The following is a 19,059-nucleotide window of genomic DNA, read 5'->3' on the forward strand; positions in this document are numbered from 1 at the left end:
TCCTTCCTCCGGGTACTGGCTCCTCCGATCTCCAGACCCATTTCTTACCCTCTCCCTTGACCTCCCTATCCACCTCAGCCTCTTCAGAGTCAAGGAGTGGTGAAACAAAAGACTTATTTTTTTCTTCCAAATGCTGCGCTTTTTAGTCTCAGTCGTGGAGAACGGGACAACAGAGGAAGGCCAAATACAGTGAAAGCACAGGCTCCGCCTTCCTGCCTCAGGCTGCCTCTCAGTCTCCTCTCTCTCTCCCCAAAAGTCCTCCCCTTATTTTAGCATCCTTCTCCGCTACAATTCCCCTTTCCTCAGCATCCTCCCACCTCTGATTCCATCCCTCTTCTCAGAGTCCTTTCTGTCTTCTGTGACTCGCTTCCCCCTCTTCTCATACTCTTGCTCTTCTTAAAATCCTCCCTCCTCTCCAAGTTCTCTCGCATCTGAGGACATTTCCCCTCCCCCACCTTTCATTCCCATTCCTTGCAGGCAAAGCGCGTGCAGGGGTCTGGCTCGGAAGGAGATATTGGGCACCCCCGAAACGGGCAGGTCCCTTATCAGGTCTGAGGTGGTGTCTGGGCCTGGTCCTCACTCGCCTTCCCTGAGCTAGGCAGGTGGGGACACATTCCGGGCCAGGACCTGGTTAAGCTGACAGATTAGCCACGGAGCCTCCTAATCCCCTCAGTGACCTTTATGAGTGGCTCAAGCTCTGCCCTCCCTAGCAGGAACCCAGGTTGCACCAGCCCTGACCCCACTCTGTCTCCTTCCAAACAGAACCCTTTTCCTGTCCCTTCACCCCCAACTTAACACCCTTCTTCATGCCTGGGTTTCCTTTGCCCCCGATACCTACCCCAGCCACCCTGAGCTGGGGTAGCAGCCAGCTAATTAATCCCATCCGGTTATTATGTGGGGATTCTTCAGGATAAAGGGAGGTGGGGAAACCAGAAGGGGGACCTGGGTTGATGCAGCACTGGGGCAGGCTGATGGGTAATGACAGTGCCTGCCCTCAATCCTGGGACACAGGGGTGGGAACGTGTCCTCCCTGGCACTGGCTCCTTCTGCGGCTGGCTTCTAGCCTGCTGGGCACTTAGGTAGATAGCAGCATGGGCAGGGGCCAGATCCAAGGACCTGTATGTACCCCAGAAGCACACTCCCAGACACACCATTCCATCACAGGGCTCCCAATGATCTAATCTGGGGGACAAGTCTCCCCCTAAACACATACATTCCCCTGACATTCAGAGGTACCTCCTCCTTCCCCTGCCCCCAAGCTGGACCAGAGAGGAGGTGATTCTGGCCCTGAGCCACAACCCTCCCTCCCCCTTGCCTGCCCTGTCATTCAGACATCCAGGTTCAGACCTGGCCTCTGAGAGCATCTCCCATCCCTGTTGCCCCCAGAAGACCAGGCATTCCAGCACCAGGGAGAGCTAGGGTATCTCTAGGACCCTCGCCCCCATCCAACGCTCAGTGAAGTGAGGAATCATCCTCGGGGAAAGGGCCTTGGAGAACTTCAAGTTCCAATACCTCGTTTTTACAGTTGGGGAAACTGAGATGAGGAGAAGGGCGTGATTTGCTCAAAGTCACACAGTTAGTTGAGGCAGAGCTGGGGTCTAGAGCAAAGCTTCCTGGATCTTTGTAAAGCGCTCCATTCCACTAACTCAAGCTCAATTTCTAACCCTACTGTAGGAACACAGGAAAAAATAGATAGATATCTTTATTTATATTATATATATATAATACACATATGTATAACATCTTTAAGAAATAGACACACATCACTAGGTGGAAGATTCCAGAGCACTGCAGACTCACCAGCCTTGGGCCTCTCCCTTCCCTTGCCCAATAACTAGCCCTGTCACCCACAGGGTCTCACCCGAGCCCTCACCTTCTAGGTCAGCCCAGCAATGCTGCCCGTCAAGTCCCGAGTCCACCTCCTCAAACTGCCAAGTTCTAGGAGCTGATTAGAACTTCCGGGTTTTGATAACGGACAACTCTGGATCCCTGGAGCCTTGATTCCTTTTGGCATTACAGAACCACAAAGCAGTCATCTATCCTCATTGAGAGTTTCCACTCCACTGGGCAAACTGCAACCAGCACACCTCAGACATCAGAATTGCCAATCCTTCCCTGACTCTGTGATCAATCTAGAGCCACAGAATCTTGATTCCTCTGGACATTCTAGAATGGCACTTAAAAAAGACACAAAGCCTGTGGATCATGTAGAGCGTTGATTCTCCCCCTCGGTTCGATGTTCTAGAGCCAGTGGTCTGGAGTTATCGCCTATCAAGAACTCCCAATCTGTCACTTCAGTCCTTCTAGACCCACAGACTCTCCAACTGTTTTGTGCATTCTAGAAACATAACTCTTTAGTTTCTGGAGTAGTCCAATCTCTGGTCACAGCTGTTCTAGAATCCCCAGTGCTTGCCTCTGTGGTCAATCTGTATTCACAGAATCTCAACACTGGGGTTTTCTGCAACCGCAAAGTCTTTTCCTGACTTGCAGTCAACATTCCTTGTCATTGGTCAATCAATATAGTCTTGAATTCTTGGGGCATTCCATAACTTTCCCTCCTTAGGTCGTCTAGAAAAAATGACTTGCTATGTGGTTGGCTGAGTCGAGAAGAAACAGTCCCTTGAATCTTAGGTCAATTCAGACCAACAAATTCTTCATCTCTGCTGCTGCTTGAGAACAGATGACTTCTTCCCCTGGAGGTGGGCTGTACGATCATTTCATGATCCTGCTTGACAAACCAAACCAGCCACCTAGAGGAATCTAGAAATACCAGTCCTTCCCTCTTCGGTGGTCTAGAATTCTGGATCCCTTATCTCTGGGGAGACTCAGGAATTGGGCTGACAAAGGGGTCTCAGGAGGGAGCACAGAATTCAGAGGAATTAAGGTCCAGTATGTTCATTGGTAGGTCCACTAGATGTGGCAGAATATCACCAGCTAATAATTTACCCAGCAGGCCTGTTGGTCTTAGGAAACACCTGCCCTCATCCCAGGAGAGGGCCCAATCTCTCCATCTTGCTACCTCTGGGAAAGGGGTACGAATAGGGGGGTACCAGCTTGTATCATGGGGGCAAGGTCAGCGCCAGGGTTGGTGTGAGTACTCGGGGGCTGGCAGCCCTGTCTTCTGCCTCTGCCGCATCCCCCTCCTCTTCCTCCTCTTCCTCGTGGCAGCAACTCAGAGCAAGTTCATTCTCATAGCAAAATGCTGCCAGAGAGCCGGGGAAGCCAGACTTGGGGCTGTGGGAAGCACGCTCTGCCCGTTCGTCCAGCTCCTTGGCGCTGCAGATGGGTGTCCCTGGGACCTCGTAAGTGCGATGGAAGTGGCGATAGTCAACCTCGTACTGGGAGCCACGCTGGAAGAGGACCGGCTCAAAACGATGTCCCCAGAGCAGCTCACCAGGGAGGTAGGAAGAGCGACACTGTGTGGTCATAGCTGTGGCCTCGACCATGCCCTCGAGAATGACCACCAGCTCAAAGTCAGCCCGGGCCAGCTCGGCGCGCCCTAGTTCATACAGAGGACTGGCGGAGTCGATCTCATGCACGATGGTGATGGGAGACACAAGGAAGATGCGATCGGTACCACCATCAAAGCCCACGTCCACATCCTGGTGGTCCAGCGGTATGTACTCACCCTCCGGGGTCACGCGAGGCTGTAGCAAAAGGCGAGTGGCCAAAGACAGACATTAGGGAGCAGAGAGATAAATGGAGACAGAGACAGCGAGAGGAGGGGAGAGAGATGCAGAGAAAGAGGAGGGCAGAGACCAGTAGGTGTTGGGGTGTGGGGAGAACATGAACCCAGAGAGAGGGGGATGGTAAGCCAGAAAGAGAGAAGGACAGAGACCCAGAGAGAGGGAGATGGAGGTCCAGGGAGGAGAGGACGGAGGCCCAGAGACTCAGACAGGGATTGAGGAAAGAAATCCGAGAAAGACAGGGGAGAGAAAAAGAGAGGGACAGAATGACATTCACACAGACCCACAGAAATCAGCAAGACAGAAACGGAGTTAAAGAGACAACAGAAGATAAAATGACATCCAACCAATGACATCCAGCAATTGGAGAAGGAGAGGGATAGAGAAATGGCTTTCAATATATGGCCAGAGAAAGATAAACCAGGATGGCAATCTAGGTCCAACAGCCTATGTTTCACCACTGCCTCAGGCTGGGCTCTGGGCTATCTACCCACACCCCCAAACCAACTGCCTCCATCCCCTTGTGTGTCTGTGTATTTGTGTGGGGTGGGGGCCTAAGCCCAGGCCAGGTGTTGGCAGTTTCACCCCATCTACCCACTGGTTCCATACCCACTTCCCAGGCCATGTCAGCACCCCAAAGACTTCTGGGAGAGACAGTGTCCCTCCTGGTCGTGAATCCTGGTGTTTCAGTCAAGCAGGAGACAGAGGTGGGGGGGCTGGGAACTCATTCTCTTGCCACTGTCTCCGAGAGCCCCCAGAGGCTGCTGGGAGTTGTAGTTCCCACCACAACCCCGTCCTCCCTCTCACCCCAGTCCAGCCCCAGACCAGAGTTCTTAAGTGTCTTTACTTGCAAGGCAAGGGCAGCTGCTGCCCCAGAATTTGCTTAGGCAGTTTGACCACAATTCTAGAAACACAATTCTAAGGCACCTTCATCAGGGCGCTGGAAGGAGTCGCTGCCCCAGGGACCAATGGGAATTGTAGTTTTTTGTTGGTTTTGGGTTTGTTTTTGTTTGTTTGGTGAGACGCTAAAATTCAAGAGTTTCCCAAACACTGCCCTGTACTTCTCTGAGCAGGAGGCTGGTGGGAGAGTCTGGGCCCCTGAGGTGGGGAATGAAGTCTCTCACAAATGATGCCCAGAGGCCATGGAGAATTGTGTTCCCTGACTCTGCAGGTGTGAGTTGAGTTGCACCCCGTCCTCGGGCCTACATCTCCCACAAGCCCAGAGGGGTCTGGCCTCAGTCACAGGTCTCTCTCTGTACCACAATATCTGCTGAGAATCGTAAACCTGAGCCGTGGTTTACACCACCCACAAAACTACAACGCCTCCTCAGACCACCCCAGGTGGGCAATTTCCCTGCCCCCAGAAGCTTCTGGGAATTGTAGTTCAGAGCCTTTACCGTCCAGGCGTGGACCTCGCAGGTCTGGATTTCCCACAATTCGATAGAGGGCCCATCCTCAATCCACAGGGAGCTCCATAAGTCTCAAAATCTGTCTGAAGTCTAGGCCTCCAGGAAGAAATGATCAGAGATCTTTCCCTTGGGTTTACATCTACAACATCTCGGGGAGCCATCCTCAGCCCACAAGGTGGGGCGGAAGGGGCCCTGCCCCCAGGAGGCTGCTGGGAATTGTAGTCCAGATCCCCTCTAGGCTCCACGCAACCTGTCCCTTAGACCTACAACTCCCACCATCCCCCAGGACACCTGCCCCCCGAACTCGTGAAAGGGCCCGCCCACCAGGGGGCGTGGTCTCCCGCCGGGACTGTCTCGCACCTGCAGCAGCTGGGCCCGCACGTGGGCCTCGACGAGGTGGCTGCGGCGCAGGTTGCCGACGCGCCACATGAGGCAGAGGCGGCGGTCGCGCAGCGCCACGACGGCGTTCTCGCTGAAGATCAGCGTCTCGTTGCGCTTCTTGGGCTTGGCCATCTTGGCCATGACGGCGCCCACGACAAAGGCGTCCAGCACGCAACCGGCGATGCACTGCAGCACCACAGCGGCCACGGCGGCCGGACACTCCTCGGTGACGCTGCGCACGCCGTAGCCAATGGACGTCTGCGTCTCCAGCGCGAAGAGGAAGGCGGCCAAGAAGCTAGCCACCTGCGAGAAGCAGGGGGCGGTTGGCGGTGGGGCAGCCAGGTCGCCGTGCAGGGAGGCGATGAGCCAGAAGGCCAGGCCGAAGAGCAGCCAGGAGGCGAGGAAGGAGCAGGAGAAGAGCAGGCACATCCAGCGCCAGCGCACGTCCACGCACGTGGTGAACAGGTCGCTCAGGTAGCGCGCGCCCTGGCCGCCCAGGTTCACGAAGCGCACGTTGCAGTGCCCGTCCTTCTTGACGAAGCGCCCGCGGCGCCGCCCCACTTGCGACTGCGCTGGCGCCCACCCGTTGCGGCACAAGTCGGGCCCGGCCTGCTCCTCATCTCCCGCCCGATTGTTCGCCGACTCCAGGGCGCCGCTCAGGCGGCGCAGGGCCCTGGCCAGGCCCATTGGGCGGGGACACCCCCTCCACTTGGCCTAGCGGGGGGCGGGCGCCCCGAACCTGCGGGGACAAGAAACGGGCAGCCACGTCAGGGCTGCCGGAAATGGGGGAGCTCATTGGCCATCATGCTCCCTGGGCCTTAGTGGCCTCATCTGGCAAATGGGTGGAAAATCAGAACAGTACAGCATCAACACTGGTGGGGGAATTCCCTGGCAGTCCAGTGGTTAGGACCGTGCGCCTTCACTGCCAAGGGCGCAGGTTCCATCCCTGGTCGAGGAACTAAGATCCCGCAGGCCGCACAGCGCGGCCAAAGCAAACAAACAAAAACACTGATGGTAATACTATAGGAGATGGTTGTGTAGCAACAACAGGAACACAACTATAGCCATAGCAGTACTGTGTTACAGCAAGCACTACAGTAACTAGAGCGGACATTTATACAGCACCAGACACTGTTGTGAGCACTTTACATAAATTTAGATATTTGAACCTCAACAACGTAGACGTTATCACCCCCATTTTACAGATGAGGAAACAGAGGTACAGAAATAAGCTGGGATTTCAGTGCTAGCAGTCCAGCTCTGGAGTCCATGCTCATAAAATAAAGACTAAGCGGTCACAAAGAAAACAAACTTACGGTTACCAAAGGGGAAAGGGGCGGGTGGGGGTGGTGGATAAAACAGGAGTTTGGGATTAACAGATACACACTACTATATATAAAAGAGATAAACAACAAGGACCTACTATATAGCACAGGGAACTATATTCAATATCTTATAATAACCTATAATGGAAAAGAATCTGAAAAACTATACATATATAACTGAATCACGGCTGTACATCTGAAACTAATACAATATTGTAAATCAACTATACTGCAATAAAAATTTTAAAAATTAAAAAAAAAAGGGCTTCCCTGGTGGCGCAGTGGTTGGGAGTCCGATGGCCGATGCAGGGGACGTGGGTTTGTGCCCCGGTCCGGGAGGATACCACATGCCGTGGAGCGGCTGGGCCCGTGGGCCATGGCCGCTGAGCCTGTGCGTCCGGGGCCTGTGCTCCACAATGGGAGAGGCCACAGCAGTGAGAGGCCCGCGTACCGCAAAAAAAATAAAATAAAATAAAAAAAGACTAAGTGGTAACTGCTGCTGTGACTCCAGCTTGGAGAGATGAGACCGGGCTCTGAGGTCACCTATAGCTCAAAAGCTCAGAAGGCACAAGCAACAGAAGGGAAAAAAAAAGATAACTTGAACTTCATCAAAATTAAAAACTCTTGTGCTTCCAAGGACACTAAGATGAAAGTGAAAAGACAACCCACTAATGGGAAAAAATAGTTGCAAATCATATCTAAGAAATTTGTATCTAAAACATATAAAGAGCCCTTATAACTCAATAAGAAAAAGCCCAATTTTAAAATGGGCAAAGGATCTGAATAGGCATTTTTCCAAAAAGATATACAGTTGACCCTTGAACAACATGGGTTTGAACTGCAAGGGTCCACTTATACACAGATTTTTTTCAATAAATACTACAATAGTACTACATGGTCTGCAGTTTGTTGAATCCTTGGATTCAGAACCATGGATACAGAGGACCAACTCTAAAGTTATACTCATATTTTCTACTGTGCAGAGGGTCAGCACCCCTAACCTCCATGTTTTTCAAGGGTCAACTGTACAAATAGTCAATAAGTATAGAAAAAGATAATTGACAACATTATGCCATCAGGGAAATGCAAATCAAAACCACAGTGAGATACCACTTCATACCCACTTAGGATGGCTATAAAAATTAGAAAAAACAAAACCAGAAAAGCATTAACAAAGATGTGGAGAAATGGGCACCTTCCTATGCTACTGGTGGAATGTAAAATTACACAGCTGGTGTGGAAAATAGTCTGGCAGTTCCTTAAATGGTTAAACATAGAGTTACCAATTCCACGCCTAAGTATCTACCCAAGAGAATTAAAAATAAGTGTCCAGGGGACTTCCCTGGCGGTCCAGTGGTTGGGACTGTGCTTCCACTGCAGGGGGCTCAAGTTCGATCCCTGGTCAGGGAACTAGAATCCCGCATGCTGTGCAGTGCAGCCAAAAATTAAGAATAAAAATCAAAACACAACAAAGTATCCACACAAACACTGTTCACAGATATTCATAGCAGTATTATTCACAATAGCCAAAATATGGTAACACCCAAACATCCATCAGTTGATGAATGAATGAATAAAATGTGGTCTGTCCACACAGTGGAATACTACCCAGTAATTTTTTAAAAAATGGCATGATAGATGCTACAACATGGATGAACCTTGAAAACACCATGCGAAGTGAAAGAAGCCAATCACTAAAGACCATATATTGTGTAATACCATTTATATGAAATATCCAAAATGGGCAAATCTGTGAACTGAGAAATAAGCCTAGTGGTGCCCAGGACTGGGGAGATGGGGGGATGGGGAGCGATAGCCAGAGAAATGGGGTTTCTTAGTGGGGTGATGAAAATGTTCTAAAATTGATTGTGGCGATGGTTGCACAACTCTGAATATACCAAAAAAACACTGAATTGTACACTTTAATGTGTGAATTGTATGGTATGTGGGTTATATTTCAATGAAGCTGTTACAAAAAAACAAAAACATACAGTAAAACCCAGGCTTGGCCCTGGCTCTCAAATCGTGGGGAAACCTTTCTAAACCTGTTTCCTCAGCTGTAAAACGGGGAAATTGGATTTCATCAAGGTCAGGAACGGTCTTTCAGTCATATAGACCCAGGGCTCAACCTTGACTCAGTTGCTGACCCACTGTGTGCCTTGGGACCACTGGCTTCATTTTCTGGAGCCTCAGTTTGCTCATCTGTGGAATGGGGATTTAAAAAACAAAAAACAAAAAAAAAACCTTGAAAGGAAGAGGAATCCAGAAGAAAGAACTTGGGCTTTTGAATCAGGCAGTTGTAGGTTGAATCCCAGCTCGGGCACTTACTAGCTATATGACTGGTGGCAAGTCACATCCCTTTCTGAGCCTCAGTCGCCTCATCTGAGAAATGGAGGGAATCTTAGCAGCTGAACTAGGAGAAGGGAGAGGAAGAGGGGAGGGGCCAGGCATGGACCTGCAGACCTCACTGCCCTCCAGCAGCTGCAGGGTTAACATCTGGCCCTGTGGTGGAGGGACTTCCGGGACCTGTCTGGGCTAGGGGTTAAATGTTTTGCACATCAGTTCCATCAATACCTACCAAGCACCTAGGTGCTATAAGCCCCCTGTGCCAGGCTCTGGGGATCCTCATGGGCTTCTTAGCAGGGCTGGGGGCACTCACTCCAAGGAAAGCGAGTTGTTAGTTGATGTCAAGTTCAACATCGACAGGTACCCACTCCCCTGCCCAGAGCTCTGCACTTGCTGTCCTTGACCACCCAGACAGCTCCACCACGTGGGATTTTCTTAGGCCCATACTGCAGAGGCAAAGCTGAGGCTCACGTCAGAGTGGACCGCACCTGGCTGTGTTCAGCGCCCATGATGTGCCCCAACTCTCTTTTTTTCAGCCTCAACTATTCTGGGCATTAGAGATCGTTCTTCCAGAAATGGGAAACTGAGGCTCGTCGCTGAAGGGGGCAGGTCTGAGGTCAGAATCCAGGCTCTGACCTCGACATTTGCAGCCCTCTCCTGCCTGGAAGTCCCCACTATGCACTAGTCTCCTCTCAGGGGCCACCTGATGACATGATGGGGGAGGGGCCGCGGGGGACCGGAGGGGCCTCCTCACACGCAGTCACCCATCTCTGATGCAGGGACCCTTGGATGCAGGGGCTTTGCTTCTCACAGTAAAGCAAACTGAGGCGCTGAGGTCCATCCCTTGTGCCAGGTCCCTCAGCCAAGGAACAGCAAACCCTGAACTCCCATCCAGCCTTCTCGGTGCCAAAGCCTGAGTGACAGACCGGACCGCAGACTACCCGATCGCACACTCCTATTTCCTGAGCACCGATGTCCCAGGCCTTGCCAAGCTCACCAGGTATCTGCAGCCCGCCCGCTGCACTCCACCAGACCCCGCCGCTCACCTTGGCTGCTCAGGATTCTGGGAGGTCAGGATCATCACTCCGGTTCACAGGCTGGGGAGTGGGCTCAGAGACCTGGCCAGACCCACAAAGTGCCAGGGGTGGGCTGCTGCTTTGGTCCTGAGCCTTTCCAACCCAGGACTCTGCTTTCCTAAATCCTCCTGTGCCACCCTCAGCCCCGTGAGGCAGATGTGATCTCGTCCATTTCATAAAGCAGACAGGAGGGGCCTTCACCTCTGGAGGGGTCCTGTCTGCATCCAACGCGGCCCAGTTCACAGGCAGCACATGGGACTCGGCCTCAGGGCACACACACCTCCCACCAGCAACGGCAGGACCCCAGAGAAGAGGACCCAGAGCCTGAAGTCCTCCCCCCCACCTCCCCCTGACCTGGGAGAGCAGCTTAATGTTTCCATATAAAGGCGACACGGGGCTTAAGATGCATCAACTTCACGTCAAAGTCACTGTCTAATCTGGGGCTGAGAAGCCCCGCCCCAGGTGCCACCCCCCCTCCGCCCAGAAGCACTTTCACACGCTCCCTGAGACCCTGGCTGTCCCCCCACAAGCCCCCCACCCCCCGCTCACTAGTGGGGTCTGGGCAGCAGGTTGGAGGGCAGAGATGGACAGGAGGGGATGTGGTGTGGAGACTGAAGACAGACGAGGGTACAGAGGCTCAGAGATGGGCAGGGAGGGCGAGTGTGGAGGGGCAGCCCTGAGATGGAGGGAAGGACGGAGACTCCCCCCAGGGGGTCACAGGAACCCAGAGGGGACAGAGGCCCGGAGAGAGAGGGGGACAGAAAAGAGGCAGGCAGCCTAGGAGCAACCGAGCAAAGAGAAGTGGAGACACAGGAGCTGTGGTGACAGAGCCAGATGGGGGAGAGATGGGACGAGACGAGACGCAGGATGGGGGGGACGGGGGAGACAGTGAAAACAGGCAGAAAACGGAGGTGGGCTCAGAGCTGGGGGGAGTGAAGCTGGGCGGGGGAGATCGCTCTGGGGCTGGAACGTGTCACTGAGTGGGGAACGGTGAGGACGGGCTGCAGGTGCCGGGGCAGACCCCCGAGCAAGGAAGCTGGGGGCGGGGACGGCTCTCCGAGCCAGGACCCCGGCCCTGGGGCTCTGTGCAGAGACACGTACCTGATGGGGCAGCCCACCCCCATGCCCTCTGCCGGGGGCTCTTCTGTTCGGGCCGACGCGAGCCTTTGTGGGTGCTGAGGTGCTGCGGCCCGTCCTCGGCCCCAGGGGCCTTGTGCCGGGTGCCGACCTCCGTGTCCACAGGAGGATCAGAGGCCTGGCCCGAGGGGGGGCAGGGGGTGGGGCCAGCTCCGAGCTGCAGAGGGGGAGCCAGGGAGGACGGCCAGGCAGGGCGGCTGGGCCTCGGCCCAAGCAGGCTGGAGAGGAGGCGGTGGCAGAGGAAAGACACAGCGGGAGGGGGCATGGAGACAGAGCTTGGGGGCCAGGAGATGCGGGAAGATGGGGACACAGATGAGGGAACAAAGAGATGGTGAGAAAGCGATCATGAGGGCAGTGGTGGAAAGACAAGAGACACGGGGGGCGTTCCGCCTGAGGTGAAGCCTTAAAAAGTTGGGAGGCACACCTGAGATCCCCCCCCCCAGAGACCTAGAGTGAGTTCCAGACGGAATAAGACATCGGGAAGGCAGGACCTTATAGCACCCAATGGGCTGGGGGTCGGACCCAGTGGCCTAGGGACAGCCGGGGGCCAGGTCCTCCCTCCTCCTCATGAGGCAGCGGGCAGAAGGACGAGTCTCACACACTCCAGGCCTCATTCTGGTCCTTTATTGCCCCTCAGGAGCCCCCATCTCTTCCCCGCTGCACGGTGCCTGCCTTTGGGAGGAGGGGAGAAGGCCCCACGCGGCCTCTCCCTGGGAAGTCGTGGCCAAACCCAGTTGGCAGGAAGCCAAGGGCCAACTTCTGCTGGAGGAACCCACTCCTTGAATTCGGTCCAGCCACTGTAAAGCAGCTGAGTTCCCTGGGGGAGGCCAGTGGCAGAGGGGTCAAAGGGTCACGCCAAGTGCTGCAGCTGACTAAGTGTCCACAGCAGCACAGGCCACGCCAGGCCCGTCAGGGAAAAAGCCAACGGATTCTTCTGACAGGTCGGGGGGGAGGGGGTCACTGGGCTAAACCAAGGTTTGGGGCAAGAGGGGTCACCAGAGTCAAGCCCACTGGTCTTATAGGGCCATGGGTCAAACCCAGTCCTTTGGTTGGAGGAATCGTGGGAGCAAACCAAGCCCTAGTTTTAGAGCCACGGATCAAACCATATCCTTCGGCAAGGGGGGCACCGGACCAAACCGAGTCCTTTCAAAGGACAGTAAGTCAGACAGAATCCATCACGGCAGCCGATGGGCCAAACTAAGTCCTGCTGGAGAAGCGCTGGCCAATGGATCTGAGCGAGTCCCTTCCAGGGGAATGAACTTCAACTTCAGTCCCCAAGTGGAGGGCCAGACAGATGCGGCCTGGCCGGCCTCAGACGCTGATGGTGCGGAAGGCGGTGAAGCCTGACAGGGCGGTGCTGACCAGGAGCCCAGGGCACTGCGGGTGCCAGTGCAGCTCCTTCAGAGCCGTCTCGCCCTGGTGCACGAACAACAGCTGCTGGGGAAGGTCTGCCAGCGCAGGGTCAGCGTCCGTGTCGCCGGCCTCGGGGTCCCGCTCCACCGCCAGGTCCCACTGTGTGATCTGGTCGTCTGCACCCGAGGCCGCGAAGACCCCACTGTCCTGGGGGTGCCACTCGACTGAGGTCACGGGGGCCACATGCTGCTTGAAGGTGGCCACCGGGGAGCCAGACTACGGGAAGATGGGAGTCAGGGCCTCTGAGCCCCTCAGCCTGATGCCTGGGGTGACCCAGGCAGAGACTCCCACCCCTCTCCAGCCTTAGGGTTCAACCAGGGCTCCACCCCTTGTGCCCCCCACAAACCCAGGTCCTCTGAAAGGGACAGAGCGCAAAGTACAGCTGGTAATAAAGCTGTGATGTCCCAGGGGCTGCTGGGAGTTTGGTTTCACCTGCAAAGAAGCCCCTCCCAGCTCCAGGCCACAAAACCCCAACCCTTGCTCCTCCCTGGGCCTGCCTCAGTTTCCTTCCCTATAAAAGGCAGGCGTGGTTCTGCAAGTGCTCTCTGCCCGCTGGTTCTAGAAGGCCTTAAAGGGGGCAGCGGCATGACTCCCAGGCTCCAGAGAGAGCCGAGGCAAAGAACGACACTTTTACTAAAGAGAAGGTGCTGGTGGGGATTGGTGTCTCTCTCATTTGGAGAAATGGTTCCAATGTTCCAGTGGCCAATCCACTTTGGCCCTGTGCCCTGGCCATGCACCTGCCTGGGGGCCTGGAATCCATTTCTAGAAACTTCCCCAGGGCTGATTCTGTAGAACTCATTACACTGGGGGGAGTTAAAAGACAATCCCGGGAAGGCCCAGAGGTGTATGAAGTCACAGCTTTGTCCGGAGGGAGGCCAGGAGCTGCAACTTCTCCTGCCTGGAGACCCTCTCAGCTCTGCAGACTCAAAGCTTAGCTGGGTGGTCACATCCTACCTGCTCCTGTCCTTTCTGGACCTCAGTTCCCCCTCCCAAAATGAGTGAGCTGGGCTCTGCTCTCAGCTATAAAATCACGGAAAGAAAAATGACCGTCTTCTGAAGCCCTTGAGTCCCTGGGCAGCACGGCCGGCGCATGGCTCCCTGCGGGCAGATGAGAACCGTAGTCTCCGCCACCCAGCCCCTTCCCTCGTGTCAGATCTCCAGATGGTAGAGGGAGCGACTCCACAGCAGCCCCAAGCCTTCCTCTCGCTGAGCCTGTTTCCTCATCTGGACCCCAATTCAGAGAGCCTTCCCAGCTCTCGTGTATAAACCATCTCAGGAGGGAAAACCCACAAATCCTAGTGGCCTCCGGTAGCAGGGGCTTCTCCCGCCCCAGGTGTCCAGCTGGGACAGTACCTTGAACTGCCGCAGGTCCCAGACCTTGAGGGCTCCGTCATCCCCGCCGCTGAGCAGGAAGGGCTCCCGGCGGCTCCAGCTGATGACGTTGACATCCCCATCGTGGGCGGTGTCGGTGGTGAGCATGCAGGCCTTGCTGGGGGCTGCCCGGATGTCCCAGATGCGGACGGAGGCATCGGCTGAGCAAGAGGCAAATACCTGGACCAGGCAGAGTCGGAGGCAAGCTGGTGCACCCCCGCCCCACTCTGGAGACCGGGGTCCAGTGGTGGGCTACCCTCTCTTTTAGTGACCCCCTCATTAGGACCTGCCCCCCTCCCCACGACAGGAGTCCAGACCCCCGGCCCTCCCTCACCGTGTCCTCGGTTGGAGACCACTGCAGGTCCTCCACGGAGCGTGTGTGGCCCACGAATGGCCGCTGGTCCACATGCCAAGAACCGCCGTCCGTAGGCGTCCAGAGGTGGATGTTCTTCTGACAGTCACCGGTCAGCAGGCGCCCTGCGAAGGGGAGTCAGGACACGACCCTGTCCCGCCTGGCCACAGCTCACTCCCACCTTAGCACCCACCCCTGCTGTAGACTCTGCTCCTACCCAGCCCTCAGGGCTAACTGCACACCCCAGGGACTCACCAGGCACACGAGGGGACCAGTCGAGTGCAAAGCCCTCACCCATGTGGCCAGAGAAGGCGAAGATGGGCTTCACGCGGGCCTGCTCGTCCCGGAGGAAGGTCGCTAGGGCCTGGTGGTCATCCACCACCTGCAGAAGCCGCCGCAGTGCAAACACCTCCACCTGGCCCTTCTCTGACCACACCCCAGCCACTGGCTCCTCACCCAGCCACGACACCTGGAGGGGAGGGAGAAGGGGAGCGGAGGTGAGAGGGACAGGAGGCTCCAGGTGGCAAGCACAGCCCCTAACATCCCCCAGAACCAGAACTGCAGCTCCTCAGACCCGCCCCCCACCCAGGGCTGGGACTACAACTCCCAGAAACCTCTGCGGGAATGGAATCAGGGCCTGCAAGAGCAGTTTGGTACCCCGGACAACTCCCCACCCTGCGGTAGAGATGATGGTGCGGGGAGGACAAAACTCCTTCTGGACTCCCAGGAATCGAGGCTGTTATTCCACTAGCCCCCAGAAGTGTGTTCAGGCTCCTGGTCTCTGTAACTGTCTAAACGTAGGCTGCTCACAGGCCTGTCTCCGGATCTCTCTGCCTGTTTACCTTTGCTCACTAGGAGATCCTGTTCAGCCTCAAGGCTTCCAGTAGCCCCTAGCCCTGACCTCTCTCCTCAACTCCAGGCTCGCATCGAACTGACTGTTTAGACATCACAAGGCCAAAGCCAAGTTCCTAAACGCCCACTGCCACCTACTCCTCCCTGGAGGTCCCACCTTGGGCCCCAAACGGCAGGACTCATTCCCCACTTGTCTCTCCTTCCTCACACCCACCACCTATGCTGGCTCCACCCAAAATGCCACACTTCCAATCCTTTCTCAGTACCTCTGCTGCTGTCACTCGTGTTACTACCAAAGTCACCCTTCCCTGCATTCCTGTACTGGCCTCCTCACAGGACTGTCCTTCTGCCCTTGCCTCCCTGCAGTCTATTCTCAATACAGCAGTAAGAGGGATCCCTTTAAAACACAAGTCAGATCCCTGCCATCCTTCACTCTAAACCCTCCAACGGTTCCCAATTTCTCCCCAAGTAAAAGCCAAGTCCTTACACTGGCCTACAAGGCCCTAAACAATGTCTCCTCTGTGCCCACCTGCCAAACCCTGTCACTCTCCCCCTCATCCATTCAGCACTGTTCTCCCCAGCTTCCCTCAAAACTCCTCAGTACGCCCCAGGGCCTTTGCACTTATTTCCTTGCCCGCAAACCTCTTCCCACTGATATCCTTGCCTCACTCCCTCATTTCCTGCGGGTCTCTGTTCAAATGGCACCTTATCAGTGAATGCTTCCTTGACCACACTATTTAAAGAGGCAACCCCACTCCAGAAGACCCTAACTCCCTTACATTGTTTCATTTTTTCCACAACACTTAGCATCTTTGGACATACACACATATGCTTAGTTTCTTCTTGTTCCCTTTCCCACTGGTATGTAAGTTTCAAGGAGCCAGAGACCTTTTGCACCCCGTTAACTCCCCACGGTCTAAAACAGTACCCGAGACACGGTAATACTTTAATGGAAATACTTCTCAAGAACTATGAGCCCAGCACTGCTCCAAGTACTGTACACACAGCATCTCATTTAATTCTCACATCAACCTGATTAGAAGGGGTTGTAACTCAGAAGCACAAAAGTAACCCCCAAGCCCACAAGAGTCCCTGAGCAATAACAGAAAACATATATCTCAAGTTATAGCCAAGTGCTGTTTCTAGACACCTGAATAACTTTCAGTTATTGAAATGACGCTTTATGTCATTTCAGTTTATCCTCACACCGGCCCCATCACGTAAGCTTTGTGACTCTCACCATTTTACAGAAGAGAAAAGAACATTAAAAAATACCCCTCTATTAAGAATCCGCCTTCCAATGCAGGGGACACAGGTTCGATCCCTGGTCGGGGAACTAAGGTCCCCGTGCCACGGGGCAACTAAGCCCCCACGCTTGCTCTACAGAGCCCACGCGCCTCAACTGGAGAGCCTGCCTGCTGCAACTACTGAGCCCGCGTGCTCTACAGCCCGCGCCACAATGAAGGATCCCGTGTGCCGCAACTAAGACCCAACACAGCCAAATAAATAAGTAAATAAATAATAAATTCAGTACAAATGATGTTTGCTGAAAAAAAACATCTTATAGCATCTAGCACATAATGACAATTACTATAATATATAAAACTATGTGCCAGGGCTTCCCTGGTGGTGCAGTGGTCGAGAGTCTGCCTGCCGATGCAGGGGACACGTGTTCGTGCCCCGTTCCGGGTGGATCCCACATGCCGTGGAGTGGCTGGGCCCGTGAGCCATGGCCACTGAGCCTGTGCATCCGGAGCCTGTGCTCCGCAACGGGAGAGGCCACAACAGTGAGAGGCCCGCGTACCGCAAAAAAACAAAAACAAAAAAACTATGTGCCAGGTGCTTTTCTAAGGGCTGAAGGGCGTGGGTACGCGGGGGTGTGCTCCAGAGAACGCAGGGCAGGCTGCTGGTGCTGTATTTACCCGAACTCTGTTGATGCCGCCATAATGGGGCACCATCGCCAGCTCCAACTGAGGCTTCCGCTCTTCTTCATCCTCTTCATCGTCCTCCTCCTCGTCGTCACTGCTCTCAGATGGCGGGGGCTTTGTCCCATGCAGATTGTGCATCCGAAGCATCATCAATCTGGGGGAGGTGTGGCATGAATGCGGCACCGGGTGCCAGGATCCTTAGTAAGGAGGGTGGGAGGAGGCTGGAAACCCCGATTTCTAGGTCCTGAGGAAGAGGGAGCTGGAGGCTCAGGTCCCTGGTCCTGGGAAAGCGTCAGTTCTTACTCACCTGTTGCTTTGGGCGCTCTCGGCCTGGGTCCCAGCACACAGATAAAGTGTAAGAGGAAGCTCGGTCCGGTTGTCTCCCAGCTGATCCCGGACTATGTCGAAGCTGAGACAGGGGGCGCCTGGGGATGGAAGGAGAAGTTGGAAAATTAGGATGGGACAGAGGGATCTCAGTCCTCTTGAGTGTGATGTCAACCCTCTTACACCCCAATCTTCTCTTTCAGAGTGCCTCTTAAGTTAAAGGCTCAGGACCAACTGCCCCCTCAGGACCCAGGATTCCAGTCCCCTCCTTCCTCAGGACCCAGGATTGCAGGTGCCCAGGCCTACCAGTCTGTGCTCGGTGGTACAGCACGTAGGCCTCCTCGTCCATGACCAGCTCCTCTCCTTCGCGCAGCGGGGGTCCCCGGCCGGGTAGGTAGACCTGGGCCGGGCCCTTGGACCCTGCGTCGTGGGACTCGGCGTCCATAGGCTCCCCGGTTTCACACGTGCGCCGCCGACCCTTGCGCGCAGCCATCTTTGGAACCTCCCGCCGCCGGCGCGAGGTAAGAGCGTCACTTCCGGGTCTCTCTTGCCTTCTTGTGAGGATCCTCCCTACTGCGCGGTTACCTTGGAAACCTCCTCGTTCACCAATTAGAGAGGGCAATGGGGAGAGGGGTGAAGGAGAGCTAAGGTAACTGCGTCCTGGCCTGGATAGCGAGGCCTGCAGATCCGGGGAAACTATACCCTCCCCATGACTTTGGGGCGCTCTGCCGCAGAGCAGCGGCAAGGCCTCCTGGGAGTTGTAGTTCTGCAGGAGGCCTGTTTTCCTCATCAACTAGAGGAGCTCCAAGCCCCGACTCTCTCCTCCACCTTTGACTCCCAGCCCCTTCTTTCCACTTAATTAATTATTCGTGTATGCAAATAAGAGCCCTTACTGGCAAGGAGTCTAGGTTTCTGCTTCCTGAGGACCCATAAAGGCGGTTTCTTCTCCCCTCCTTGTTATGAAGGCTTTAATTTACTTCAAAATGGTTAAGTGTAGACAGGATGATATGTGTAAATCAGCTGGTTGAATCTACCCTCTAGGGGCAGTCAGTTGCCTCCCCAGGCGTTCACCTTGCAGCTCTGGTCAGCAAGCACTTAATCAGAAAGTCCACCCTCTAGAGGCAGCTATTACAAGTGCTTCCGCTCTTTTTATTGCCCATCAGCACCAGAGGTTTGGCTAATTGGCATAATGACATGTTAGAAATAGGTTCTCATTGGTGAGATTAACGGAATTCAAGATATGTGGATTGGCTGGGGTATAATAGACACGCTCCTCACTTGCATGAACAGGATATTAAGAACCTAGCAAGCCTCATTACCTGTTGCCATAGGAATGGGACCCTAGACTTGATCCTAAAAAAGTTTTGATCCCAGATCTTTCTTGAGTTCTCTGTCCCACTTCTCCTTCCACCCCAACCCCTTCCCAGCCCTTCTCTTCTTAGGGTCTTTTCTCACCGCC

At 54.7% G+C, this 19,059-nt stretch overlaps 2 protein-coding genes across 2 annotated transcripts; both read right to left on the bottom strand.

The window, feature by feature from the left end:
* Window positions 1-3,059: 3,059 nt before the first annotated feature.
* KCNJ14 (potassium inwardly rectifying channel subfamily J member 14) lies at window positions 3,060-6,163 on the bottom strand (the record flags this gene model as incomplete). The annotated part of the gene is made up of 2 exons (XM_082677934.1): window positions 3,060-3,647; window positions 5,456-6,163. The coding sequence occupies 2 exons, from the start codon at window positions 6,161-6,163 to the stop codon at window positions 3,060-3,062; spliced, it is 1,296 nt and encodes a 431-aa protein (XP_082534060.1).
* A 5,812-nt stretch (window positions 6,164-11,975) lies between these two features.
* On the bottom strand, window positions 11,976-18,102 carry GRWD1 (glutamate rich WD repeat containing 1). Its single transcript, XM_082676610.1, has 7 exons — window positions 17,907-18,102; window positions 17,584-17,701; window positions 17,271-17,430; window positions 14,752-14,965; window positions 14,479-14,621; window positions 14,127-14,324; window positions 11,976-12,989 (listed from the first exon to the last, which is right to left on the bottom strand). Exons 1-7 carry the CDS (start codon window positions 18,091-18,093, stop codon window positions 12,672-12,674), a joined length of 1,338 nt encoding a protein of 445 aa, XP_082532736.1. The 5' UTR covers window positions 18,094-18,102; the 3' UTR covers window positions 11,976-12,671.
* Between the last annotated feature and the right edge of the window lie 957 nt (window positions 18,103-19,059).

The sequence above is a fragment of the Grampus griseus genome (assembly GCF_964374135.1).
Source record: "Grampus griseus genome assembly, chromosome: 19".
Taxonomy (NCBI): domain Eukaryota; kingdom Metazoa; phylum Chordata; class Mammalia; order Artiodactyla; family Delphinidae; genus Grampus; species Grampus griseus.

What these genes read in the sequence shown, in the direction of transcription:
- GRWD1 (XM_082676610.1), bottom strand. Translation starts at nt 18,093, where the DNA reads ATGGCTGCGCGCAAGGGTCGGCGGCGCACGTGTGAAACCGGGGAGCCT. An exon ending in CTGGTCCCCTCGTGTGCCTG is followed by an intron (nt 14,622 to 14,751) that starts GTGAGTCCCTGG and finishes TCCCCTTCGCAG; the next exon opens with GGCGCCTGCTGACCGGTGAC. An exon ending in GGTCTCCAACCGAGGACACG is followed by an intron (nt 14,325 to 14,478) that starts GTGAGGGAGGGC and finishes TGCCTGGTCCAG; the next exon opens with GTATTTGCCTCTTGCTCAGC.